The sequence below is a fragment of the Ruditapes philippinarum genome, unplaced genomic scaffold, assembly GCF_026571515.1.
Source record: "Ruditapes philippinarum isolate M1 unplaced genomic scaffold, ASM2657151v2 ctg2347_1_1_1_1, whole genome shotgun sequence".
Classification (NCBI taxonomy): Eukaryota; Metazoa; Mollusca; class Bivalvia; order Venerida; family Veneridae; genus Ruditapes; species Ruditapes philippinarum.
The window spans coordinates 24241-46392 of record NW_026861975.1 but is presented as its reverse complement, the minus strand read 5'-3'; the positions used below and the strand labels follow the sequence as shown (position 1 = coordinate 46392).

The window sequence follows — 22152 nt, the reverse complement described above, 5'->3', positions numbered from 1 at the left end:
ATAACTAAAGAACCCTTAGGCCTAGGAACTTCAAACTTGGTATGGTGATTGGTCATGATCAGTAGATGACCCCTATTGATTTTGGGGTCAAGGGGTCAAAGGTCAAGGTCACATTGACCTTGTAAGCAAAAACAGTTTCCGATCAATAACTAAAGAACCCTTAGGCCTAGCAACTTCAAACTTGGTATGGTGATTGGTCATGATCAGTAGATGACCCCTATTGATTTTGGGGTCAAGGGGTCAAAGGTCAAGGTCACATTGACCTTGTAAGCAAAAATGGTTTCCGATCAATAACTAAAGAACCCTTAGGCCTAGGAACTTCAAACTTGGTATGGTCATTGGTCATGATCAGTAGATGACCCCTATTGATTTTGGGGTCAAGGGGTCAAAGGTCAAGGTCACATTGACCTTGTAAGCAAAAACGGTTTCCGATCAATAACTAAAGAACCCTTAGCCCTAGGAACTTCAAACTTGGTATGGTGATTGGTCATGATCAGTAGATGACCCCTATTGATTTTGGGGTCAAAGGTCAAGGTCACATTGACCTTGTAAGCAAAAACGGTTTCTGAACAATAACTAAAGAATCCTTAGGCCTAGGAACTTCAAACTTGGTATGGTGATTGGTCATGATCAGTAGATGTCCCCTATTGATTTTGGGGTCAAGGGGTCAAAGGTCAAGGTCACATTGACCTTGTAAGCAAAAACGGTTTCCGAACAATAACTAAAGAACCCTTAGGCCTAGGAACTTCAAACTTGGTATGGTGATTGGTCATGATCAGTAGATGACCCCTATTGATTTTGGGGTTAAGGGGTCAAATGTCAAGGTCACATTGACCTTGTAGGTTAAACGGTTTCCGATCAATAACGAAAGAACCCTTAGGCCTAGGAACTTCAAACTTGGTATGGTGATTGGTCATGATCAGTAGATGACCCCTATTGATTTTGGGGTCAAGGGGTCAAAGGTCAAGGTCACATTGACCTTGTAGGTAAAAACGGTTTCCGATCAATTAACTAAAAACGCTTATTCCTAGGAACTTCAAACTTTGTTTGATGATTGGTCGTGACCAGCAGATGACCCCTAATAAGTTTTGGGTCAAGGGGTCAAAGGTCAAGGTCACATTGACTTTGTAAGTAAAAACAGTTTCTGATCAATAACTTAAGAACCCTTAGGCCTAGGAACTTTAAACTTGGTATGGTGATTTGTCATGACCAGCAGATTACCCCTATTGATTTTGGGATCAAGGGGTCAAAAGTCAAGGTCACATTGACATTGTAAGTAAAAACGGTTTCTGATCAATAACTAAAGAACGCTTCGGCCTAGGAACTTCAAACTTGGCATGGTGATTGGTCATGAGCAGCAGATGACCCCTATTGATTTTGAAGTCAAAGGTCAAGGTCACATTGACCTTGTATGTTAAAACGGTTTCCGATCAATAACTAAAGAACCCTTAGGCCTAGGAACTTCAAACTTGGTATGGTGATTGGTCATGACCAGCAGATGACCTATTGATTTTGGGGTCAAGGGGTCAAAGGTCAAGGTCACATTGACCTTGTAGGTAAAAACGGTTTCTGATCAATTAACTAAAAACACTTTGGCCTAGGAACTTCAAACTTTGTATGATGATTGTTCGTGACCAGCAGATGACCCCTATTGAGTTTTGGGTCAAGGGGTCAAAGGTTAAGGTCATGACCAGTAGATACTTGATAAACCCTTATTAATTGTTTGATCACTCAGGGTCAGAAGTCATGCATAATAACTTTATCACATGACTAATTGGCTGCTGATAGGGGGCATACATGTTTTACAAACATATCTTGTTGGTTTTAGGGATGTTATTGGCATCAAACACGAGAATGAGGCTGTTTCTAAGAATTTCAAAATGATACTGCAATTATAGAAATTCCTTGAAGAACATGGCAATTAGTTTCTATATTGGTTGTATTTAGTTAAACAGCTTTTAGAGGTGCTCAAAGTTGTATAATTTGTTGATCTGAGAATTGTTATATATATAATTATGTTATTTTTGGTTTGTCTTTTTCTGAGAATAATTCTTGGAGGATAATTTATTTCCTTAATAAATGGATGAACACTATATTGGTAAAAACACAAAAAATTGATTTGCCTCATTTACAGGGATTTCTGGGTTTGATCCTTCACTACACCATTGTAACTAAGACCATAGATCAAAGAATAGATCAAGTAGTTTTTCATGTTTGTATTAAGAGAATAGTTGTTGTCACAGGGTGAGAAAAATTTGCTGCCTGACCGGGACTCGAAACCAGGCCTTTCGGAATACCGTACTGCGACTACCGACTGAGCTATCCACCGCTTACACATCTTCTCCCTTAAATAGTGAACAAGTCCATACTGCCCTGCTATATTGAAATCATCCTTGAATTTCACAGTTACAGAGCAATGTAAATTAAACTCTCACGGTCCCCTGTTGTGTGCCAAATGTGACAGGGTGAGAAAAATGTGCAGCCTGACAAGGACTCGAACCTGGGACCCTTGGAATACTGTACCGCAGTCTAGTCCGACTGAGCTATCCGGAGGCTTATACATCTTCTCCCCTAAATAGTGTAAACTTTTGAACTGTGACATTCTAATACCAGGTCTTTCTGGTTCAGAACAAAGGAAATTTAATTGAAACCCCAGGATCCCACCCCCATAGAATAGCAGGGACTTTTCTTGTGGATTTTCAAACCCTTGATGAACGTCGCAACCTGTGGGGACAATCAAGATTGTAGGCTCTATGTAAATGTCTCTGCACTGTGAGGTGAAAATATTCCTGGATGATGATATATGTGGCTGAGTGGTTTAAGTTGTTGACATCCAACCACTGGCCTCTCACTATTTTGGGTTGGAATCCCACTTTGCATTTGATATTTCTTCTATGTGAGGAAACCATCTCAAAGTTAGCTTATGGAATGTTGGTGGTTCTGCTCAGGAGCCCACTTTTACCTGTTATAATGCACAACAGGGCACCTGAGGTCTTTATCTACCATTAACACTCCAAAGTTGCCATATGACAATTACAGTGTTGATGGGACTTGAAACCTAACAAAAATATCTCTAGCTAAACCTGTGCATTATGTGGCTGAGATGAGACTGACAAAGTAAGGAACTTTCAGCTTAATACCATAACTAACCCCAGGGTTTGGTTTAGGAGGTGACGGAGTGAGGGCGAAGACAATTTACAATGTAGTATGGAATTTAAATGAGCAACTTCAAGCTCTATAAAATTTGACATTGTATTCATACCTAAAATTATGCATTTTAACATTGGGATTGCCCATTGTGACATGTAAAAAATGTAAACACAGACTCCCATTTACATAAAACATTTGTAGGCCAGTCCTAAACTGTGTCCTGTTTATACACTAAACAACCCTATAAAAGCCTCAGGTCATCTGTAGGTGAAATTTAGATCACACTGATGTTACACAGTTTTTATATGAATCATAAAAAGTACAACAGTCTAGTACTTAAAGTCCATTTGAAAAGTACACCGAATGCACTGTAGTTCACCGACAAGTACAATAAAACAATCCTCCATGTTGTTTATTTAACATCAGTCATGGCATAGATATAGGTCACATTGTCAGAGAGTACACTTTATTCTCTACATTACTCATTCTCGCTGTGGATCAGTCCATTACGGAATGTAAATCAGTCAATATTGGACTCTTCCCATTGAGAATGTAAGGCAATGAATGAATTTATGTCAGCCAATCAGGAGAGCTGTCTAAATTTACATAAGCAGACGTACTTAACCTTGTTTTCAGGTATTTATTTAGTTGTTGTCTGCCCACTCGTTGCCCTTTCTATAAATAACTTCTGACCTATCTTTTATTGTATTTGCTCGACATAATGAATTCTTCCAGATGGAAGAGTCCATTCATGTAGAGTAATGGATTGCACCACTTATGTAAAACAGTAAATGTAAACTGAACGAGATATATTACCTTTCAGAGGGTTTTTCATTGATTTTAAGTGTATCTATTAATTCCTTGCTTTTATTTAAAGTTCATCATGACCTAAATATTTTCTGTGAATAAATTTATCATGATTTATTTTAAGAAATCGCTTTGATTTTTTTTCTTTTGTTTAAGATAATGCCTGTCTGACCCTTGTAAAGAAATTCACACAATTGCCAGTACATTATAAATCCAAGGGGTGTTATGGATATGTTTTTATGTGTTATATTTAATGGTTTTGCTTTACATATGGGTGACCAACCTTTAACCATACATCCTCTATTTAGAAGTGGTTTGGCCATCATTTACAATTGTTTACATAGGAAAATTGTTATGATAGTTCGATAGTTCAATTGGCTATGCAGCTAGAATATTTCAATAATGTCTTTTACCCATAACATGCTGGAACCAAAAGTGATGCGCCTTTGCCCACCAGTATAGAGCCAGGCCAGCCTGCACATCCATTCAGTCTGACCAGGCACTCCACTGTTTGATGACCAACTTAAAATTTTCAACTTGATATCCCCAAAGTTGATCATGGGCAGTCCCAAAAATGAAAGCAAAGGAATTTAACAAGTTAAATAAAAAGAAAAATAATTGGAAATTGTGCAGTTTCCTTTATAAAAATAAATTTAAATCTAGATTTTCTACCCCTTATGCAAAAATACCTTTAAATGCAACAGAAGGGCCCTTTCCCCTGCCTGTGGTAAAAAACACCCCAGTACCTTAAATACATTTTGCTGTATTGTTGGTTTATATATAAGCTTGATTGCGAAACAAGTTCTTGTAACATTCTAATTACTTTTAAGTCTGTTTCCTGGAACCAACCAGGACTAGTGTTATGAAGAAACATAGTTGTGACCTGATTAGGACTCAAACCCATGATCCCTGGGTTGAGAGGCAGACCCTTTAGGCCACTGCTCCCCTGTATGGTTGAGGTTGGAATGTGATCTTTCACCATTAATGCTGGAAATTAATGTCTTAAAAGTAATTAGTATACATATGATATATACATTTACTTTAATGAAACTATCCTCATTGTTTTATATCATATTTTGAAAAATGAATTTAATGTTGTAAGTATAAAATCATCAAAATGGCAAAATTGAAATTATTGCAGGCTCTGTTACTACCATCCATGTCCCCTAGCTCCACCTTATGCAGCATATGAAAATGGCTTCCTTGTCAACTTAGGCCATTATTTTTTGATATTTCGGTTTACAGACCCGCCGACTCTGTATTTTGGGAAAATGAAAAAAAAAAAAATCTGCCCCCCCAAAAAATTCTGTGTTGTCTTGAAATACGCTGCTAATAATACGACTTGTCAAAGAAATGTCGCGGTAAGTATTTTAATTAACTGTTAAACCTACCACATGCCAGACTATTTTACCTAAGATTTATACAGTGAGATACGCAACCGGTTATCTTTACTCGAGAATAGCCTGTCGTCTGCTAGTTCGGCAAAGTGTTTATTGGTGTATTATGAAAGAATGTCTGTTAAATGGGGTCAAGCCATTCTCACAGAATTATAATTAGGCTTTGATCATATTTCATCAATGCATTGAAGGTCGAAATGCGTAAAAATGTAAAACAACCAAACAACCAAACAAAAAAAAAACACGCCAAATTACGTAAGCAATTACATTCAAGGACAGAGCGAGAGAAATCTGCTGCAATTGACAAGATCAGTATTTTCAGATTTAACAAAAAAAATTAGTTTTAAAAGCAGATTGAATACAGGTTTCAAACAAACAAAATAAAAAAAAATGCCCGCACTTACTTTTAATAGATTTTTTATGTCAAAAATTGACCCGCTAATTATCCGATAAAAATATTTTCACAATGGGCAAAATTGAACATGACTTTGTGTAATCTTTTCTTGACAGTTTTTTTTAACATCTGATCTATAAAGAAATGAGTGCAAGTCAGCTGATTTTCGGCACCTTTGATGATTCAGATTACACAGCAGTGTGTAAACATCAAAGAATGACAGATTCTTTTGAAGGGCTCGCTTGCCACTTGTCATAAGTCATTGTGTGTAGATTTCATGTGTGTTGTTAAACAATGGCAATATGAGCAAAAGTTTTTTTTTTGTGTATTTAAACAATCTTTGGAATAGACAATCGGCGATGTATTTAATTTCATTGCTCTAGTAAGTACTATGTATATGTATGCACCACATTTATAGTTATGAAAACTTTTTTTTTTTTTTCCCGCCGCCGACCCTACCTTTTTTTGGAAAAAATCAGTAAACCAAAATATAAAAAAAAATTGGCCTTATGAAAAAAAAACTTTTGAAAAAAAAATTATAAGGTAACTGTAACTAGATGACAGGCTGTCCTAATTTAATGTCTGCACCTTTCAGTGAACTAGGTCCAGTCAGAAAACTATGCAAAATATTATAATTTGGTAAATATGTTAGTAATATAGGTAACTTGAACGGTTTAAAAATGTCTCAAAGTTAAAATATAGTGTCCTTCAGTAATCAAGTGCATGTGATCATGCTTACATGTGATAATTGACCTGTATTTGCATTTATTAGTCCGAATTAATTTGGCAAACAGTGCGACCTTTGTTATGTTAAACCTATTTAAAGGCCAAGCCTTTATTATTGAATTTGACCGATATTAACATGTTTGAAATAGTCTGGTTATCTTACAAATAATCAGGTCAGGTTATAATGGTAAAGATTACAGGCCAGTACATTTACTGTGCGCTTCATTTTTTGTGTGTTTTCATCCATTTTAATCGCAGTACATGAGGACATAACCCTACCGAAGTATTATAAATCTATTTATTGAACTGGAAAAGTCGGTTAAAATTTAAAGTTTTCATGTCACTTGTCAATACATCTCGGTGAAATTAATAAAGTTGGTCAGTGACTGTTAAACGTTTTAGATTATTCACCGAATTTTCTATATTCGTTCCCTGTATTGTTTAACCCTTATCATACTAAATATTTTAAATGGACTTGTCCATCTTACAATCTGGACAAAACTATTCCTATAGAAAAATTCAAAATACTGAATAGGGAACAATGCAGACTATGATCAGAATGCAACTATGTGCTGGCTGAACTAGGTCTATAATAATAATAATAATAAACTCTTTATTCAATGAAGGTTAATAGCTTATTAAGACAATACAACAAAGCATCATAGATAACATATACAATAATAAACTATTAAAAAAAAAAGTGCAGCGGCAGAAAAAAATGCAGGGGCAGCTGAGTCAGAGGGTTAACATAAAACTGTAAAGTGCAGATGTTGGTGTTCTAAAAATTTGCTATTTTTGTCAAATCAATAGATGAGTCTGTCTGTTTGTTGATCAGTTGATCGACCTTGTAATTTTACTTCAGTATATGTCTAAAGTGCACATGTTATTGTGTTTTAAAGTTCTACCAGAGACAGATTTATATGTCGGCTGGGTATACATTGTAGTTTAAAGGACATAATGCTTATTAAAGTTCACTGTCTTCAGAAAGTACAAACTTTATTTTCATTGTTCAATTTTGCCTGCTATATGATAGAAAATAAGGAAGACTTTATTTTAAGCTTTCCTATATTTGATTCATGTGTTTATTCATGTATTTTTTCTTTTTGTGAAAGTGATTTGTGTATTGATGTTTGGTTTTTGTTTTGTTTGTGTTTTGTATGTGCTTTCTTTTGTTCCTTTTTGTTCATGTGGTATTGTGGTGATTTATGTGGTAATAGGTTTTTATGGATTCATGTGGTAATTAATTCTTATAAATTAGTTTTGTAATGAGTTCTCACCAATTTGTGTGATAATGGGTTCTAATGAATTTCTGTTGTAATTAGTCCTCATTGATTTGTGTGGTATTTGGTTTGCATTGATTTGTGTGGTAAAAAATTTTCATCAATTTGTGTTAATAAGTTCTAGTGGAATTGTGTGTTAATGAGTTCAAGTGGAATTGTGTGGTAATGAGTTCTTGTGGATTTGTGTGGTAATGAGTTCACATGGATTTGTGTTGCAATGAGTTCTAGTGGAATTGTGTGGTAATGAGTTCTAGTGGAATTGTGTTGTAATGAGTTCTAGTGGAATTGTGTGGCAATGAGTTCTAGTGGAATTGTGTGGTAATGATTTCTTGTGGAATTGTGTGGCAATGAGTTCTAATGAATTTGTGTGGCAATGACTTCTAATGAATTTGTGTGGTATGAGTTCTCATTGGGTAAAAAGTTCTCATGAATTTATGTGGTAATAAGTTCTCATTGATTCATGTGGTAATGAGTGATAGTGATTTTTGAGTTAGTTGTTAGATGTGTATAGTAATGAGTTATTGAGGATGTCTATATTTGATTGAAATTTGGTGATGACATTTCGTAGATTCGTTTTTGTGATGTAGTTTGTGGGATGTAAATTCTGTTAGAAGACTTAAATTCAGTTAAATCATAAATTGAAATTTGGTGATGACATTTCGTAGATTCGTTTTATGATGATTTTAGTTTGTGGGATGTAAATTCTGTTAGAAGACTTAAATTCAGTTAAATCAAACAAAAATTTGCGCAATTTCTGTTTCTGAAAAAAAAAAGAAAAAAAGAAAAACCTTAATGCATCTTTTTTTTTGCTAGACATAATACGCCCTTTGTTCATACATGGTTTATTTCTGTATTCCAAAAGTATGTGATTCTCTTGAGGTGCCACTACATATGCCTTGTTTCTGATCATAGGGCATCTGCCCTTGTTAACTTTATAGTCAGTCTTACCTGAGTTGGCAAGCATTCAACCCTTCCCTGAGACTACTGCATACAACCCCCCTTTAATGCAAGTATAACTTATTTGTACATTGTTGAATTTCCATTACCTTTATTTTCTCAAATGTCAGTTTTAAACCTAGTGCAGTGTATTGTATGTCTGCATTGCTAGTTTAATGAACTGGTATACAATGCACAGGGGATGTGAAGTAAATGGCTCAAACTCAGGCGAAGTTCATTGTGCTCCTGTTAAAGGGAGAACGACCTGCTAGAAATATGTTTTTAAGGTCATCATGTCTCCCAAACAGGCAATGACCTCGTTGAAATCAATCTAAACTTAGTCATACTAGGTCAAATCCTCCTAACTTTGCCATTTACATGCTGTATAGGAAGGTAACTACGTAATGTAGCGTTAACTGCCTCGCCAGACCATACCATTACTGTTGTAAACAGCCAATGGGATTGTTGAATATTGGACTCGTCTGCATGATATCGTAATTGTGTTGCGTCAGTGAGATGGTGGTAACCACCAGGATCAATGTAATTTTACCATAGCTGAGATATGAAAGAGGATTTTTTTTTATCAATTCTGAGGGCAGGCTATAGAAATATTAGGTTATTATGTTGGTATTACAGATTTTCTTGCCACTTTCTTATTGCACATTAGTTTGAGTTGTGGAGTGCATGTTTTGGTCATTTGATGAATTTTAACTTGAATTGTGTTGAGTGCATTACAGTAAACTTCACTTATAGCGAACACGGTTATAGCGAACTTCCGGTTATAAGGAACACTTTATTTTGGCCCGAATTTTGCCCTTCTTTATTTAATATGAAAATATACGGTTATAACGAACACGGTTATAAGGAAGTATCGCTTATAAGGAACTCAATTTTTAGTCCCAATTCAGTTAAAACTAAAGAAAATAACACTTTTATAGCGAACTCCAAAACATCGGCTATCCGTAAATATATCCCGCATTTTCAACTTTCCTTTTTCATAAGCACGGATTAAAACTCGTCTGAATGTAACGTTTATTGTTGTCTGTACTTAGATACAGCTATGAAAATGAATTTGTACAGCAGTACGTAAAAGTGTTCTATTTAGGGTATTTTAAGCATTAGTTCTTGTCACCTTTTGTATTATTTCTTTTCTTTAATAGGTTTGCTCGAGTAAAATAATTATTATCATTTATAATCGGTTTTCAACATAATCACGCATGCTTAAAAATCCATCAAAATACGTTTCATTGAAATAAAAAGAACGCTATATCTTTCATAAGTAAAAGTCACCCTTAAAAATAATAGAAGATATTCAATATAAAAGGAAGGAAAAATGGAAAATCTTGTTTATTCTTAATCATGGAAAGAAAACGAAAAGCACTGAGTTTAGAAAGAAAATATGATATTTTATGAGAAATTGAAAAACAAAGTAACACTTAAACTGAAATGGCAAAGGTTTTGTGTCTAAAAAGAAATAAATGACTATTTTTTCTTAATCAAAGTAACACTTAAACTGAAATAGCAAAGGGTTTTGTGTCTAAAAAGAAATAAATGACTATTTTTTCTTAATCAAATGCTGTTCAAAATGGCGGACAATGGTAAACAGTCAGTTCATTATATGTAAATCTGTTCGCTATACAAACTCCTGATACAAGGAACTAATTCGCTATATGCTTATAAGGAACTCCAGATATAAGGAACATATTTTGAATGTCCCAATGAGTTCGTTATAAACGGAGTTTACTGTATATGGAAAATATATTTGAAATTAAAAAGTTTTCATTATATTATTTAGGGATTTCGAATAAAACTTCATGGAAATATTGTCACCAAGTTCCCTGGTGCATGTCAGTGTTTAATGATTTGATCATTTGGTGGAAGTATGGCCCTTTATGTTTTTCTTATATCATAATGTAATACATGTACATGTATATCAAGAAATACTCTTCCGTATGAAACTCCCACACTTTTTCAAGGGATTTCAACAAAATTTTCACTGAAACAAACTATTGTCCCCAAGTGCCCTGCTGCTTATTTTTACGATTTTTAAGGTAAAATAACATTAATTTTGCATGAATTATGGCCCTTGCTTGTCTAAATTTACAAGTAATATATAAGAGAAATACATTGCAGTGTGTTACTCCTTTAATTCTCAAGAAATTTTCAACCAAGTTTTACAGGGCTACTGCATGTTGTCACAAACTGCCACAGCTTATAGTGTCAGGGTAATATGATTTAATTATTTTTTCTCTCATGAAAGTAATCAAAGTTTACACTTCTTTGTACAAGGCCTATAACACTTCTCAAGCAATTTCATCCAATCAAAAATAGGTGAAAAACAGGGTTTTGGGACAATGCCTGGCATGTTTCCTTAATGAATGAGCACAATTAATGCATTGAGACTAAAGAATAGTTACTGAAGTCAGTAGGAAGCCCTCACCGTAGTACATGAATTAATATGATCAGAGAGCCCTAGGAAGACTTTAAGTAACAATGTCAGTGTGACCTTAATGTCAACATAAAGAAAACAAAAAAATCTGCATATTTTTGCTTATATAGAGTTTACTTGTTACTTTTATTGTATTCCATAAAATAATTTTTGACGATTATATGACCAATGCTTATATAATTATGCTTATAACTGTGACCAATTTTCAATGAAATGTTTAAAGTATGTGTTACATCATTAAAGTTTAAGGCAGTACAGGATAAATATATTTTTTGTAATCATAAAACAAACAAAAAATAACATTCCCAATGTATGAAACATATTTGACATTTTCCCTGAAATGTCAAGCTGATGAATATTATCCTGCCTGTATAAAGTATTACATTTACCTACTGAGATATGACCCCTTCATCAATATAAACCTTTAATGAAATAAATAGAGTAGTATATGCATAGCCTGCAGAACACTGCCTCAGTATTGATGATTTGAGGTCTAGGAGGTCATAGTGGTATCAAAATGAGGCTGCTGATGCTATGTAACCAGTCTAATACAGGAAGTTGTGAGGAATTTGACTGGTTCTAGGTCACTGCTTCAAAGTCAGACTGTGACCTGATGTGAACTGATGTCTGGGTCATTTAACAAGGAGCGTGTGTAGGACAATGGGACCATTTTTTGAGCGGACAACCTAATTACTAGAATGTTTGCCTGACAATATTGTAGTAAACATTGACAAAGACTGGTATTGATTTGTTCAATTTCCAATCAGGTTTCAAATAGCAGTGGCCTACAATAATAGATTGTTCTCAACTTGGAAGATTCCATTTGATCATTTTAGGTGTAGGGGGAATTTCTGTGCACTTGTTTGCACTCACAAATATCGGTGAATACAGCCAGGACATAAAGTAAAGCGAACATGATTGTAGATATGCAGATGTGTGCGAGGTTAAATAGAGACTCCATGTTTAAATGCACGTAGCAAAGAATTCACTGAATAAACAACTTGATTTATTTATGTATTCTGTCAAGAAGAGTTTTATTGTTTTCTCAATTGTTTGAGTGAGATTTGAATAAAAAAAAATTATAAAGATTTAGCAGAAGTTTTTGACCATGTTTCTAAAAGTTGAATTTAAGCTGTGAACGTATACAACCTATTTTTCTAAAAAAAAATTAATTTTATGATTTTGTCTCCTCTTAAAATTCAAATGATAATTTTTGTTTAATATGATTTGCAATATTGGAAAATTACAATCAGCATTAGATTTGTATTTTTTTCATTTTTTTTTAGTAATATGTACAATTTTTTAAAAGTTGCTTAATGTTTATGTTTTAGTTTTCTTAAATGAATCATGTTTTCAGCATAACTGGTGGGGTTGAAATCCCTGAATGCATTATTGCCATTCACCCCTCAATGCTCTGGGTTCGAATCCCATCATAGACTTTGACTGCTTTCATGTGTAGAGGCAATCCAGAAAGCTTACTGAACGTCCAGTGATTTTACCTAGATGCCCACGCATGCCTGAAATAATACAAGAAAGTGCTCCTGCACCAGTAAAGCTGGAAGATCACCTATATGACCTACACTGTGTCTGAGTATGACTTGAAACCCAACAAAAACTGGAAAACAATACCAAGAAACCAAGGCTGACATGTTATCTGAAATGATTTCTCAGTACATCTGTATCTGTAATGGTTTTTCATTAACATGAAAAACAGTGTGTCCAGAAAGAAGGTTGTTGAAGCTAATGAAAAACAACTGAAAATATTGCACTATATATAGATGATTGTAAATAGATTTAGATTGTTGTGTCTGTGAACTAGATCATGTTAGAAAGTATACTTCACAGAAAAAGTACAGGTACTCACTAGGGTGGGTACATAGCTCTGTGGTAACACTGCCTAAATGAAAGTCCAATGGTTGCATGTTCAAACCCCATGTACTCCAATTAGAAATTACTTGATGGCAGACCTTTTAATGGTTGCTTGTCATTTTCTTTCAACGTGAGAAAAGTACTGTGAATTTGTTTAATTTTGTGGGCATGAAATTTTGTGGTTTTGTCTCAAAAAAGTAGTACTCAAAAAATGTTTTCATAGGTTCTTAAAGCAGCCTGCAGCTTTTATTTTTTGTTCTTAGTATTTCAGTAATTTTATCGTGGAAAAGTGCATCAAATCACTGTTAAGGACTTTTTCAAAACAGCGTCCTTAGAAGTATTTATAGGGTGCCAGTAATGTTTGTTTCTAAAAATAAAAGATCTGGCAATGAATTGCCCATTTTACCAATAAACATACATTTGTATAGAGAGCGGACCAGTTGATAGAGGTATCGTTGGGTTTCCTTGTTGTTAATGTATTTTATCATTGGCAATTTTCATTTTACACCTGAATTCCTTTGATGTGACAATTATATGAAAATGGTTTATCTTAAAATAACAGTAATTTTTAGAAAAGGTGATGGCCACTTTTAATTCATGGCCTGTTAATTTTTCCAACAGGTAAAATTTGAATAATGTTATGCAATATAATATTACAGCAGACAAAACAAAATTTTGTTAGATCTTATATTTGTGGATTGACCTATCAACAAAAACCAACAAAAATTAGTGCCCCACAAATAATAATGATTTTGAAGTATTACTTGTATTTGAAAAACAAGAGCTGTCACAGGAAGCAGCGAAGCTCGACTAATAAAATACTGGACTCAGTAAGGAAGACAAAACTAAGAAAGAAAAATCAATTATGTATAATTATGTATTAAGTTATGGTAAAAAATTAACATTTGTTAACATAAATTCAAAGTTCAAGGGGGAATAATTCTGGAAATAGTCACACTAGAGTTATTAACCTTGTCACACAACATGTTTGTAATGATAAGAAATATATATTTGAAGTTTGAAGTAGTACCTTAAAAAGTAAAAAAATTATAATATTTCTTAAAGAAAATTCAAAGAGAGATAAATCTGAAAATATTGCTTCAAGAGTTATGAACCTTGTCACATAAGATGTAATTGACGATAAGGCATAAGTATTTGAAGTTTGAGGTAGATACCTTTAAAACTAAAGAAGTTATAGTGAATAATAACATTTTTCAAGTAAAAGAATCTAAGTTTATGGGGAGATAATTCTTGCAATATTGGTGCTAGAGTTATGAACCTTGTCACATGTGGTTAATGTTAAGGAACATGATTTTAAGTTTAAAGTTGATAACTTAAGGAATGAAAAAGTTATAGTGAAAAATACTTTACTGCACCAAAACTTAAATCTGAAATCTGGACCATACGCTGGCAAGTAGGACAGCTCTCCATATACTTCGTATAGTTGAGCTAATAAATGATTGGCATTTGCAGATGAGGGCTTTCAGTGGAAACTTATAATAATAAAGGAATCACAACAAAAACAACAGAGACTGGTAGGAGTGGTAGAATATAGGTAGATTTACTTTTCCTATTTCTGGGCCAGATTCTAAACTGTAGATCCAAAACCAATGATGTTTTAAAAGTCATGTTCATATAGAGACATACATGTATTAACCCGAATACAGGGAAACTGTATGTTTAAGACTGCCAGCAGTGCAAAAACACCTGTTTTTTAAGGCCATCTGTCAACAAAAACCTGAAACTGGTCTATATACACAGATTTGACTGTATTGTTTTACATTTATTGTCAGCTTTTAAGTCCTTCACTCAGGTGCCCGTTCGTGCCTGAAATAATGCACGGAAGGGCACCTGAGGTCTTCCTCCACCAGTAAAGCTGGAATGTCGCGATATGACCTATACTGTGTCGATGTGACGTAAAACCCAAAACCAAAAAAAATTAAGGCCTTCAGTGTTAACAGTCTTTTATTCTTTGCAACTTTAAACTTGATTTCAATAAAAAAAATAGTAGCTTAGCATATACTTTATGTAAGAGTGAATAGAATTATCTTGCTAGAGTAATGGCCCTTGTTAATATTTTATCAATACTTATGTTTATCTCAGTTTTAGTGACGTAATGTTGAATTATATTCTATATTCATTTTTATTCAAGAGAAATAAAAATACATTTAAAGAAATGTATTAATTTCCATTTTGAAATTTTAAGTTCAGGGTTCAAGTTAGCCAAGAAAAAGGGATGCCAAGAAAAAGGGATAGAAGTGACGTCCCTTTACAAAATAGTGAGATCATTGATGTACATATAATTATATCAATATTCAGTGACAGTCCTACTTTAAGTAAAAGCGTATTTTAATGTTTTCTAGCAAAGCTTCAACTTTAATAATGATGAGGATTTAATTTGTGACAATTTCTTACCTTTTATCATTGGTCAAAAAGTACATTGAAGATGGAAATGATGCTAAACTGTGTGACTGTACTTAACAATCAACTATATAATTTATGATGTTGTATGGATCACTAATTTTAATTATGTGAAGTATAGGTCTAAAACAGGAAAGCTAGATTTTGTTATGTCTTAACTGAATTACTATTTGGTACTGTTACACTTATATTATATTTATAGCAGACTCTATTTTTGTAAATGTATATCGGTTAGCTATTTTGCAACAGTCAACATTCTGAAATATATCGGTTAGCTATTTTGCAACAGGCAATGTTTTGAAAGAATGTTCTAACATGTACTTTGCCCGATATTGTTAATTATATGTGTACCAGATTGACCCATTTCCATTAAATGTTCATTACTTTTTGACAATGTTATAATTTTGCAGTTCCTTTTATGACACACAGTTTTTGCTGATTCTGGCTTTACTTATATATCCACTATGCTGCTATATATTTACATTGGACCAGTCTTGCTTTAAATTCGGAATTGTCCATTATTAAAGTAAGGGGCTAAATTAATGAAAAAAATCATTATGACTAGAAGCAGTGAACTTGTCTCATCAGAAGTTAGTTCATGAATGAAACAAGTTGACCAGCAAGTGTTTTATATTTATGTATCATAATCCGTGAATGGAACAAATTGATCTGCTTTGAAAATGTTTTATATTTTATGTATCTTTTACATTCATGAATGGAACAAGTTGACCTGCTTTAAAGTGTTTTATATTTATGTATGTTATATTTTCAGCTTGATGAACTAGGACGTCTGCTATGTAATGTATGTAACATCGTACCTGGAGGTCTTATCTGTTTCTTCCCCTCCTACGACTATGAGAAGTTGGTTTACAGTCATTGGGAGAACTCAGGGGTGCTGTCAAAACTTCAAACTAGGAAAAAGGTGATTACTTTTTGCTTATTATTTCAGTGGATGGGACGTAACTCTGGTAAATTAAAAGCCTTCTATATATTTGTATTGAGTTGCTTCACTTAAATAATGTTCAAATTATGAAAAAGGTTTTTTGAGAGGATTCAAAATAATAGAGAGATAATATGAATTTGTTTATCTGAGACATGTAACAATTTGATCTACGCTTGCAGTGTTTATTTACCATGTAATCTTTTGGGCCAGATAGGACCCATACACAAACCCAAAAAGTATCTTCTTTTGTGTGTTAAGCAATGTTTTATAAGAATATCCGAATGATACATTTCTGTAGTTTTTATCAGTACAGTCAAACTTCATTTGCTTGAACTCTGAGGGCCTGTGAAAATTTGTTCGAGAGTTAGGTAGTTCAAACATTTTCCAAACTTGTTGAACAATGTTCTAAGTATATTTATATGTTTATGATAAAAGCTTGAAAGTTTTTTGGAATGACTAACCATGAACTTACTGTGGTCTTTCAGGTGTTTAGAGAGCCTAAAAGGGCCGGTCAAGCTGACAAGGTGCTACAAGATTATACAGCATGTATCCAGGTACGAGGGTTTTCATTTTCTATTTTAGGAACATGTCCCATATAGAATCAGAGCATGTTTTGTTCAAAAATGTAAATTTAAGCATATTATTGCATTTGTATTTTGTAATTCTGGATTTCAGACACCAATTTTTTACAAATATCAAGATAAATCATTGTTTAAGCCAGTACTATAGCCTACTAGGGGTTATACTGTCTGGTTTAAGCCACTGCAGTACTATAGCCTGCTAGGGGTCATTACTGTCCGATTGATGTGGTATATAATCATGTAAGATTGGTCAATATTCAAACATATACATTTTAGGAAATAATGCAAAATCTAAACTGTATTCTTTGTTGAACAAGGTAAGGATTGAAACCATTTTAAATTATTGTTATTTTTGGAAACATTATAGAACTGCAGTGGAAGTGTGACTGGGTCTATATTATTTTGTGTTGTTGGTGGCAAGATGAGCGAGGGTATCAACTTCTCTGATGATCTAGGCAGGTATGTTTATGTTGGGATAAACTTTATTTCATTTGAAATGGCATATATATAAACTCAAAGAAAGGAACAAACAGACTCCCTTAAATTAAACAGCAAAGTATTGTTTGTTTGTTTATCTGTTGTCTTTTATGTCAATTCTAACATTTTTTTTGGTTAATCTTGGTGGTAGGTCCACCTAACTGGCTTTCCTAGATAACTAACAAGTACTTACCAATTTCTTTGCAAGTGACTGACTACAAAGCTCCACATGATTTCTGAATCAGCAGTGAGAGACAAATGACTGTTAGACTCAATGTCCAGGATATATTGTCACAGAGTTGTTTGCCTCTCCCCAGGATTGAACCAGCAACCAAACAAATATTACATATCTTACATATGTAGTAGTTACTTTAGACAGTTAAAGCTGAATAGATAACAGCCGAAACCTGTGAATAAAGGCCATTAAAAGTAGAATCTATACATGGTCTAGGTGGTCTTAATTCAGAGTGTACTCAATTGTATTTTTATCAAAGACGGTTTTCAACGAGTGGTCTTATTTACAGGGTGGTCTTTGTTTGGAGGTAGATGTCTGGTCTAGGTGGTCTTAATTCATAGTGTACTCAAATGTATTTTTATCAAAGATGGTTTTCAAAGAGTGGTCTTATTTACAGGGTGGTATTTATTTGGAGGAAGATGCTTGACTTATTTTATATGTTATTTATTCAATACCAACTGTGACAAAATATTTCCTATGTATTAAATTTGTTGCTTAACTGGATACTTTTCTTCATCTTCTCTGTTAAACTTACAGTACTTTTTAAAAGTTTAGTTCATATTCTGTTGAAAAGTGTAGCGGATTTGCTCAGCTTTGAATTTGAACACTCCCTTTAACGTATTTCATTATTAAAACACACAAAAATAGGCTTCCAATAGTAGAGCTTGGTGTGCATGTTGGCCTGGATGGGATGTATTCTGGTCGCAAGGAAAATACCCTATCAATTCTAGCAGGCTTAGGGTTAGAATAATCTCTCTTGTTGTTATACAGATGTGTTGTGATGGTGGGAATGCCGTACCCTAACAGTAACTCTCCTGAACTGAAGGAGAAAATGGAATACCTGAATGCAAACTTTGTGAGTATTTTTCATTTTTGATATGCAAAGAACAGGGAGAGCTATATAACTCACCCAGGGGATGGGGTCACACTTTTGTTTAGTTTTTGCGTGCAGGTTGGTATCTCTAAACTACTGTATGGAATGAGGTAAAACTTCACAAAGTTATTTGAAAGTATAGTAGGAGGTCACACTTCCAGGCCCAAAACTTTTACATGGATTTTAGTAGAATTATGGCCCTTTTTGAACTTAGACTATTGGCTCTTGTCTATGAAGCACAGAGAACAGTTTAGCACGCTTTGCCACCGACAGCTCTTAATAAATCCAGGAAACAGATGTGGCATCTCAATTATGCTGAAAAAATATGCTTTAATTAATAACAAAAAAGAAAAACGTTTCAAATTATCTACCCATCAATTTGGATCATTTTGAGTAAAGAAATCACGCTTAGTCATTGCTTTCTGACTGCAGCTTTGATTACCTAATAAATAAGTAAATAATTCTTACGTCAGTTTCTGTCTGAGCTTGTAGAAACTTTAATTGTAATGGCGGAAACTGCTTTGATGTGTATTATGAGGGCTCGATTTCACATGTAGTGAAAGGGGCCTTTTACTTGAATTTGCAAAAGATAATATACAAATGTAGTTCAGTGTCTATTCTAGGAGGGGCGATTGGGGGATTCACCCATATTTTCGAGAATTCCCCTCAATTATTCAGAGGCAGGGGGAAAATTTTACATAGAGAAAGAAGAAAAAACATCAGCAAATGTAATGAATTCTCACTTTTCGACAAAAATCCGGCCTTTTTTTTGATTTCTAGAATAAACACTGGTAGTTTTTTATGGCAAAAGAAGGAAAAAGAAAATCGATTTCAGTCCCAGCTAAAAATAAAGAAAAGAAAAAAAAGAAAGGGAATAAATCTTTGATTTTAATTTTGATTATGTAGCGTACATTACCACTGTAAATTCTGTTGTTTATGTAGTCTTTGTTACCAAATTTTACTGTTGTAAATGTTGCCATATTTACATCAATTTACCAATGTTTTAGGGATTGTTAACTATTGTACATTTCAGCCCAAGGATAAGGAAGGGAGACAACCAGGTCAGGTTCACTATGAGAATCTGTGTATGAAAGCTGTGAATCAGTCTATAGGTTGGTCTTTTACCTGATTTCCTGAACTGTATTCATAAAATACTGCAGTAGATTTCAATGTAAAAATATTGATTTGGTCTTAAAAGCGATCCATTTTATAGACAAATAAATAGTGTTATAAAATATAATATTATAACATTTTAGATGTTTAAACTAATACATTTGTTTTCCAGTACAGAAAAAAAAAATATTTGAAAATTATGGTTAAAGGGACACCACTAAAGAGTTTTGTCGTGATGGGACTGGAAATAATTGTTCGAGATTGATGTTTATTTTGATGTAGGCCTAAACCAATAACTTGTGTGTAAATTTCAGAGCATTCGCTCCCTCAGTTTTTCCAGAATAATTATTTTTTAAGTATTCAAAATGAGACGTGTTGCGATGTTTTTCACTTAAATCGGGCTTCAAATAACAAACAAATATGATTTTCAATGGAGTGTTCCAGCCAATATATGTTATAAATTCAAATTTTCGTTTTTTACACGTCGGTGGAGTTCCTTTAACAGTTATGCAATTCTTTTTTGTCTTACTCATTAATTAAGGGTAAGAGGTCAATAGTTATATATTGGTGCCTGAAATAATTAAAAGTAACTACTGTCTTTTATGATCACATTTATTACTTACCAGGTCGGGCTATCAGACATCAAGGGGACTATGCGACAATTTTGTTGTTAGATAGACGGTACAGCAGGTCAGGGACTATCTCAAAATTACCTGGCTGGATTTCAAAACATTTACAGAAAATGGACAAGTTTGGGAATGTGTTTTCAGCCGTATCAAAGGTAAATTGTTTCTAATGTAACATTGGTCGTTGGTGGTTGTTAAATCAATTTGAGGCTCACTTGATTTGATACAGTTGCAAGAAAACTCATAGTATGTCATTTGTTAGAAGTAATTTAAAAGTAAATTTTAACTAAAATCTGTTAGATTTCTCATTTACGTATAACTTAATTTATATAAATATATATATGTTAGAAGTTAAAGGGAAACTACTTTCTTTGACTAACAAGAGTGACTTTGTAATCATGTTTTATGTATTTTTTTCAGTTCTTTGCTGGCAAGAAAGGAAGTTGATAGCAGATACTAGTTTCCCTAGTTAAAATAGGGAAAGAATGTCAGCTAGTTGGCACTGTATCTACATGTACTTCTGAAGAGACAAATATGTAGGCGGGAAAATAAAGCATTTTTTGTTCCTTCAAAATAAAAACAGTATATGTAAAACAAGTTATTTCTTTAAAACAAAGCCAAAAAAACTGATAGAGATTTATAGTCTACATAAGTTTATTAAGTTAAACTAGTGCAAGAAAAAGTTACAATTCTGACTTTTTGTTGGATTGGATCAAGACTTCTACATAGTGAAGTGCTTTTATGCTTCGGGAAACAGTGTCTTAATATATAATATATAGAATATTGTAGATCTCTTATATAGGCTGTAGTACCTGTACCAGTGGTTCAGGTTTGAGGTCAATGGTGTCGAGGTCATTAAGGCTAAATATAGATGTTTATAGCCTTTTAGTTTTAATTACAGAGCCTTGCTTGTACCCTTTCATTTCTGTTGAGCCATCTGAAACAGGGCAGATAAGTTGGTTTTCAATTTTTTAAAGATATTTTTATAAATTTGTTAGTTTATAATTCTTGTAATGGGCACATAATGATTCATTTTAAGTTAAATTGTTAACACCAAGTTTTTATGGGCATAAATTAGGAACACCATTTCTTTCTGCAGAACTTTTTTAAAGTCATTTAATTATTGTTATAAATAAAATTGTTAACATTATTTGTATGTTTAGAACTTTATGGCACCAAATTTGTTTGGTACAGTGTAAGTTGAGAAAACCGGACAGCTTTCGGACCGAGGTTTTTGTTCGGTTTTCTCAGTGGTCCGGTATTCTCAATGTCCCCTTCAGCTATTCAGGATCCTATATACTGAGCAATAACTTACAAAGGATGCTGAAGGTATATTTTCATGATCATGAGTAAGTATATTGCTTCGTAAAGAAATGATAAAAATTCTATACAATATGTTTTAATTGTTTTGTCCCATTATTGCATATAAATACAATAAAATTTTGGATTTAAACGAACAGCAGTTACCTCATAACGATAAAGTCCGATTACACCCGCATATGTTTACATTTGGGTAATGGATAATGATTTAACGAACATAGTTTACTTTGTTTGTTTATAATAATGCCCCAATTGTAAATATTGCCTATACCATATTTGTCAGATAAAGATTTTTAAAGTAGGTCTCGGCAAAGTTTCACTGTCTTTAACTAATTTAAATTTGTCACTTATAAGACAGCTCTAGTCAATTTCTTTTAGGCCATGGAATAGAACTTAGCGCTGATAAATGTCATTTCCGTTGCGTTGTCATTTTGGGAAATGAATATACAAAAAGCAATGCAGTATAATAATATTCTATTTTTCATTCATACTGATTTTAACTTGTCAATTTCTCGTGCATTTTGGCATTTATATAAAACGGTAACAGCTATACC

At 33.5% G+C, this 22152-nt stretch overlaps 1 protein-coding gene across 1 annotated transcript in view; it reads left to right on the top strand.

Moving 5' to 3' along the window:
* LOC132717498 (ATP-dependent DNA helicase DDX11-like) overlaps positions 1-21462 on the top strand; it is a 55540-nt gene extending 34078 nt beyond the window's left edge. Inside the window, exons 22-28 of the mRNA XM_060700982.1 lie at positions 16202-16351; positions 16858-16926; positions 17321-17412; positions 18437-18521; positions 19573-19651; positions 20279-20433; positions 20699-21462. Coding sequence (XP_060556965.1) covers positions 16202-16351; positions 16858-16926; positions 17321-17412; positions 18437-18521; positions 19573-19651; positions 20279-20433; positions 20699-20725 — 657 coding nt within the window. The 3' untranslated portion in view covers positions 20726-21462. The remainder of the gene's footprint in view (positions 1-16201; positions 16352-16857; positions 16927-17320; positions 17413-18436; positions 18522-19572; positions 19652-20278; positions 20434-20698) is intronic.
* The last annotated feature ends 690 nt before the right edge of the window (positions 21463-22152 follow it).